This window comes from Telmatherina bonti, assembly GCF_933228915.1.
Source record: "Telmatherina bonti genome assembly, chromosome: 19".
NCBI lineage: Eukaryota > Metazoa > Chordata > Actinopteri > Atheriniformes > Telmatherinidae > Telmatherina > Telmatherina bonti.
Window position 1 is genome coordinate 1,980,162 of NC_136617.1, and position 8,054 is coordinate 1,988,215.

Genomic DNA, 8,054 nt, shown 5'->3' on the forward strand with positions numbered 1-8,054 from the left:
CATGTTTACAAAAGGAATAAACATGTTTACAGAAAGAATAAACATGTTTACTGCAGAAATAAACCTGTTTACAGCAGAAATAAACATGTTTACAGCAGGAATAAATATGTTTACAGCATAAATAAACACGTTTACAGCAAGAATAGACATATTTACAGCAGGAATAAACACGTTTACTGCAGAAATAAACATGTTTACTGCAGAAATAAACACATTCACAGCAGAAATAAACATGTTTACAGCAGAAATAAACATGTTTACAGCTGAAATGAACACGTTTACAGCAGGAATAAACACGTTTACAGCAGGAATAAACACATACACAGCAGAAACAAACACGTTTACAGCAGGAATAAAGTTGTTTACAGCAGGAATAAAGTTGTTTACAGCAGGAATAAACACGTTTGCAGCAGGAATAAACACGTTTACAGCAGAAATAAACACATTCACAGCAGAAATAAACACGTTTACAGCAGAAATAAACACGTTTACAGCAGGAATAAACACATTTACAGCAGGAAATACTCATACCAATACTCACACCGATACTCATAATGATACTCACACGATACTCAAACGAGACTCACACCAGTACTCATACCGATGCTAACACGATGCTTACAATGATACTCACACCGATACTCACCATGATACTCACACTGATACTCACAGTGATACTCATACTGATAGTCACACCGATAGTCATACTAATACTCATACTGATACTCACACTGACACACACACCGATACACACACCGATACTCACACCGTTACGCACACCAATACTCATACCTATACTCACACCGATACTCATGATACTCACACCGATACCCATACTAAAACTCATACTGATACTCACACCGATACGCACACAGATACTCACACCGATACGCACACCGATACTCACAATGATACTCACAATCATATTCATACTGATACTCATACCGATACTCATACCGATACTCACACCAATACTCACAATGATACTCATACTAATACTCGCACCGATACTCACACCGATACTCATACTGGTATTCGCACCGATACTCATACCGATACTCACACAATACTCACAATGATACTCATACTGATACTCACACCGATAGACACACCGATACTCATAATGATACTCACACGATACTCAAACGAGACTCTCACCGATAATCACACTGATACTCACAGTGATACTCATACTAATACATATACTGATACTCACACTGACACACACACCAATACACACAACCAATACTCACACCGTTACGCAAACCGATACTCATACCGATACTCACATCGATACTTATAATGATACTCACACCGATACCCATACTAAAACTCATACTGATACTCACACCGATACGCACACAGATACGCACACCGATACTCACAATGATACTCACAATCATATTCATACTGATACTCATACCGATACTCACACCAATACTCACATCGGTACTTATAATGATACTCACACCGATACTCACACTGATTCTCATACCGATACTCACACCGATACCCATACTAAAACTCATACTGATACTCACTCCGATACGCACACCAATACTCACATCAATACTCTCAATGATACTTATACTGATACTTACACCGATACTCATAGCGATTCTCACACCGATACTCAGCGATACTCATAGCGATACTCGCACCGATACCCACACCGATACTCACACCGATATTCACAATAATACACACACCGATTCTCACCATGATACTCACACCGATACTCACAGTGATACTCATACTGATACTCACACCGATAGTCATACTAATACTCATACTGATACGCACACCGACACACACACCAATACACACACTTATACTCACACCGTTACGCACACCGATACTCATAATGATACTCACACCGATACTCACACTGATTCTCATACCGATACGCACACCGATACTCACAATGATATTCATACTGATACTCATACCGATACTCATGCCGATACTCATAATGATACGCACACCAATACTCGCACCGATACTCGCACCGATACTCGCACCGATACTTGCACCAATACTCACACCGATACGCACACCGATACTCACACTGATTCTCACACCGATACTCATACCGATGCTAACACCATGCTCACAATGATATGCATACCGATACTCACACTGATACTCACGATGATACTCACACCGATACTCACAGTGATGCTCATACTGATACTCACACCGATAGTCATACTAATACTCATACTGATACTCATACCGATACTCACACCGATACTCACAATGATATTCATACTGATACTCATACCGATACTCATGCCGATACTCATAATGATACGCACACCAATACTCGCACCGATACTCGCACCGATAGTCGCACCGATACTCGCACCGATAGTCGCACCGATACTCATACCGATACTCGCACTGATACTCACACTGATTCTCATACCGATACTCATAATGATACGCACACAAATACTCGCACCGATACCCGCACTGATACTCATACTGATACTCACACCGATACTCATACCGATGCTAACACGGTGCTCACAATGATATGCACACTGATACTCATACTGATACTTACACCGGTACTCATACCGATACTTACTATGATACTCACACTCTCACTGGATGTGGCTTTAGAGTTGACTAGAAGTTTAGAGACTTGGTCCTCATTCAGAGGGCAGAAAGAGCAAAGTGAGGCACCACTAGCTGGATGTGGTGGACTGAGCTGGTCAGGCTCAGAGAAGTGATTACTGATGGTAGCAACCTTTTCAGTAAAACAGGAAGCCAACATGTCTGCAGTCAGCGTGGCGGGAGGCTGAGCAGCTGCTGGAGAAAGAAGACAGTTAAAGGCCATGAACAGCTGCCGTGTGTTGGGAGCTTTGTGGATCTGCTTCTGATAGAAGTCTATGTTGGCAGCCGTCAGGCTGGATGTGAAGACTGAGAGGTTCTGCTGGGACTCTGACAAGTCAGGGACTTCTTTTCTTTCTGCTGGCCTGAGACCTGCTCTGTGACGTCTCAGTGAGCCATGGACTGGGAGGGTTTAGTCTGGCTGCTTCAGACAGCAGAGGACAGAGTTTGTCCAGAGAGGAGGCCAGAGAGGAGCAGAGTGTTTCTGGAGCCTCCTTAACAGACAGGAAGGAGGAGTCTGAGTGGGAAGGGACGCTAGAGGAAACCTGCTCACACAGGTCCTGCAGAGTGAGGTGTCTGGGTGAATCCTGCATCGACAGAGAGGACAGCAGGTGTAGCTGTGTCTTCTGGACGGATCCAGGTCTCAGTCAGGACCAGGACCTGGACGCCTGAGAGACTCATCATGAACTCTGTTTTATTTACTGCAGACTGACGGTTCTAGAGACGGAAGGTAGCAGAGGACGTGGACGGCGTGCAGGACGTTGGACAGGAAAGATGTGACGATATTCTGGTTCTGATGAGACAGAATAGACTCTAGAAACTAGAATCCACCATTATTTCTCACATCTTCATCACCATCACTACCATGTTGCTAAGAGACCTCTATTTCCACCTGGACATGATGATGAAGACACTTCCTGTCAGACTTTCCACCAATCAGAGAGCTTAAACTGACGCTAACGTCCAATCAGGAGCAGCCAAAGATCAACAAGTGATGAGAAAAGCAGGAAAATAATGATCCTCTATGGCTGGAATAAAGCCAAGAAGATGTTTGGGATGCAGCTGAGGTGGAGGTGCTGCAGTGAGGATAGCAGGTAGATAGTAGCAGGAAGACGTGTGGAAACATGGAGACATCACGTCTCCATTGATCTGGACTTCAGACTCTGGTGGATCCGGACTTCAGACTCTGGTGGATCTGGACTTCAGACTCTGGTGGATCTGGACTTCAGACTCTGGTGGATCCGGACTTCAGACTCTGGTGGATCCGGACTTCAGACTCTGGGGGATCTGGACTTCAGACTCTGGGGGATCTGGACTTCAGACTCTGGTGGATCCGGACTTCAGACTCTGGTGGATCCGGACTTCAGACTCTGGTGGATCTGGACTTCAGACTCTGGTGGATCTGGACTTCAGACTCTGGTGGATCCGGACTTCAGACTCTGGTGGATCTGGACTTCAGACTCTGGTGGATCTGGACTTCAGACTCTGGTGGATCTGGACTTCAGACTCTGGTGGATCCGGACTTCAGACTCTGGTGGATCCGGACTTCAGACTCTGGGGGATCTGGACTTCAGACTCTGGTGGATCTGGACTTCAGACTCTGGTGGATCTGGACTTCAGACTCTAGTGGATCTGGACTTCAGACTCTGGTGGATCCGGACTTCAGACTCTGGGGGATCTGGACTTCAGACTCTGGGGGATCTGGACTTCAGACTCTGGGGGATCTGGACTTCAGACTCTGGGGGATCTGGACTTCAGACTCTGGGGGATCTGGACTTCAGACTCTGGGGGATCTGGACTTCAGACTCTGGGGGATCCGGACTTCAGACTCTGGGGGATCCGGACTTCAGACTCTGGGGGATCCGGACTTCAGACTCTGGTGGATCCGGACTTCAGACTCTGGTGGATCCGGACTTCAGACTCTGGTGGATCCGGACTTCAGACTCTGGTGGATCCGGACTTCAGACTCTGGTGGATCCGGACTTCAGACTCTGGTGGATCCGGACTTCAGACTCTGGGGGATCCGGACTTCAGACTCTGGTGGATCTGGACTTCAGACTCTGGTGGATCCGGACTTCAGACTCTGGTGGATCCGGACTTCAGACTCTGGGGGATCTGGACTTCAGACTCTGGGGGATCTGGACTTCAGACTCTGGCGGATCCGGACTTCAGACTCTGGCGGATCCAGACTTCAGACTCTGGCGGATCCGGACTTCAGACTCTGGGGGATCCGGACTTCAGACTCTGGCGGATCCGGACTTCAGACTCTGGGGGATCCGGACTTCAGACTCTGGTGGATCTGGACTTCAGACTCTGGTGGATCTGGACTTCAGACTCTGGGGGATCCGGACTTCAGACTCTGGTGGATCTGGACTTCAGACTCTGGGGGATCCGGACTTCAGACTCTGGTGGATCTGGACTTCAGACTCTGGGGGATCCGGACTTCAGACTCTGGGGGATCCGGACTTCAGACTCTGGCGGATCCGGACTTCAGACTCTGGCGGATCCGGACTTCAGACTCTGGTGGATCTGGACTTCAGACTCTGGTGGATCTGGACTTCAGACTCTGGTGGATCTGGACTTCAGACTCTGGTGTCTTCCAGGCGGTCTGGAGGACGTCTTTCTGACCCAGTCAGAGTTAAATAATTCAGTTTGCCGGCAGGATGAAGGAGCGAGGAAGAGGAGGATGTTTCTGTATTATTTAAAGCTCTGAACATAAACACACGTCCCTGTTCTCAGCCCGGTCATGCGTGTCCTGCTCATTTAGGTACGCGCGTGTGTGTGTGTGTGTGTGTGTGTGTGTGTGTGTGTGTGTGTGTGCATCCTGCAGCTTTTCACTGTCTCTGACATTTGAAGCTCATAAATCTTACAGTTTTTCCCGCTGCATCCTGTTCATGCTGCGTTGTATAATCGTCCGAATCAGCTGATGTTCCTTTCTGCTCCACACCTCCCACATTCCCGCTTCCTCAAACAGCTGATGCCGGTACCGTGGCAACAACTGCACGTCAAACCAACCGCAGACCTGCTCTGAAGCTTTCTGATGTGTAAACAGCTGTGAGAAAGAATTGGGATGGATGGACTGGCCTCTGGTTTCTGGTTCTCATAAAGGCGAAATAATTACAGGAACACCCGATCAGCTTCTTTAGAAACCGTGCCTTCATCTCACTTTTCATCATGAAAGTACCTGATACCAAACTCGAGGTGCTTTAGGTCAACGTGAATGTCTAAGAACATCAGTGATCAATAACTCATTGTTACCACGGTGTTAGCAAAGTTTCAGCATAGTGTTAGCATGGTGATAGCATAGTGTTAGCATGATCTTAGCATAGTTTTAGGAAAGTCTTAGCATAGTGTTGGCATGGTGTTAGCAAAGCCTTAGCATGGTGATAGCATATTGTTAACATGGTGATAGCATAGTGTTAGCATGGTGTTTGCATAGTGTTAGCATGGTCTTAGCATAGTTTTAGGAAAGTCTTAGCATAGTTTTAGGAAAGTCTTAGCATAGTGTTGGCATGGTGTTAGCAAAGCCTTAGCATGGTGTTAGCAAAGCCTTAGCATGGTGATAGCATAGTGTTAACATGGTGATAGCATAGTGTTAGCATGGTCTTAGCATGGTGATAGCATAGTGTTAGCATGGTGATAGCATGGTATTAGCATAGTATTATCACGGTGTTAGCATAGTGTTAGCATGGTGTTCTTGTAGGGGAAGGTAAAACATTTTTCATTAAATTTACTCCGACAGACTTCCCTTTTAGTACGACACAAACTTGTTTCTACATGTAATAGCGAAAAGGATTAACAAAATTCACCAATTCTGAAAACTTGTGGCGGTAACAGAGTTGGGAATCTCCAGTTTGGGAAAAAGAGCTAGCCTCCTGGCTAACGTTAATTGCTGCTAGTAGCGACACTGAGAACTTCTACTGCGAAACCAACCAAGCTGGAAAATGACTGGATTGACAGGGGGGCTGGAGGAAATAAGAGGCTTTCAAGAAAATAATGAACATATGGGTGAGATAAAAGAAGACATTTCAAAGGTAAATGCAAGACTTGATGACTTGATGAGGCGGAGGCGAAGAGTGAGAACACGGAAGCAACATGACTGAAATAATACAGCTGCAACTAAAGCTGGAGAACAATATGATGGACTCAGAAAGTCGTACAAGAAGGGAGAACATACTCTGTGAACCTGAGGTGGTGGAGCGGGACTCTCCAATGATGAGTGACTTTGCTAAAAAGCTGCTGCGTGAACGTTTGGAGCTGTCCCAAGACGAGCTCGACTTCCACACTGAACGGCCACGTCGCTCGCTCTGCCCGGTACATCCAGATGATGCACCCCCACACTCCATTATTGTAAAATTCTTCAGCTTTAAAAACAGATGTTTTACTGCGAAAAGCATGGCAGAAAAGAGGGTTGACCAGCAGCAGCTGGAGTAGCTGGAGCAGTGAAAAGGTGGAAAGTTTTATCACAACTTAAAGGAGACAAGGCCCCAATTGTTTTAATGCAAGAAAGACGTCTTACGGATAACGAACATGTAAAGTTGAACAAGATAGGTTTTAAACATGTCTACTATTCTTCCCATGGTTCAGCAGGGAAAGAGGAGTGGCAATAACGATGTCTGGAGCTCTAAATTATGAACATATATTGGAATATAAGGACAAGGCGGCTGAAATGAGTTTCCTCCGCAGGGTGGCCGGGCTCTCCCTTAGAGATAGGGTGAGGAGCTCGGTCATCCGGGAGGAGATCAGAGTAGAGCCGCTGCTCCTCCGCATCGAGAGGAACCAGTTGAGGTGGCTCGGGCATCTGGTCAGGATGCCTCCTGGACCTCCCTGGTGAGGTGTTCCAGGCACGTCCCTCTGGGAGGAGACCCCGGGGAAGACCCAGGACACGCTGGAGGGATTATATCTCTCGGCTGGCCTGGGAACGCAAGCCGTGGGAATACACCCACTACTCATATGCACACAATGTCTTCTCTATTTTAGATTATATTTTAACGTTTAAAGACATTTAGGTAAATAGCTGTGAAAAATGTCCCTGTACTGTCTCAGATCACATCCAAATCATGATTAGGATGAGGTGTCACCTGCAGTACTGTGGGCGCATTTAAGGCAGTGATTAGGGGAAAATTAATCTGTATTTCTTCTCACTTGAAATAAAAACCTCAGACATGTAGAAGACGAGTTAGATTTACAGCGCCAACACTCTGAAACCCTGAATGATGATATTAAATCTGATATAATAAAACTGAAAAAAAGAAATAGATGACTTAAACTCTAGAATTAGAGGCAACAGTACTATGAGGCATGGGCAAAAATCATTTAAACTTCTTTCATATAAATCTGATCGAAACCGAACAGGAGAAAATTCAACAATGTTTCCAGGATTATGATGAGAGACTGTGTTCTCAACCCCGCATGCACAATGACCAGGAAGTAGA

The 8,054-nt window shown here is 46.0% G+C and overlaps 1 protein-coding gene across 1 annotated transcript in view; it reads left to right on the forward strand.

The window, feature by feature from the left end:
• Nucleotides 1–6,714: 6,714 nt before the first annotated feature.
• The window catches only part of epha10 (EPH receptor A10), a gene marked incomplete at both ends in the record, with an annotated part of 134,164 nt that continues 132,824 nt past the window's right edge, over nt 6,715–8,054 (forward strand). The window contains one exon of the mRNA XM_079259222.1: nt 6,715–6,933. Within this exon, the coding sequence (XP_079115348.1) occupies nt 6,715–6,933 (219 nt within the window). The remainder of the gene's footprint in view (nt 6,934–8,054) is intronic.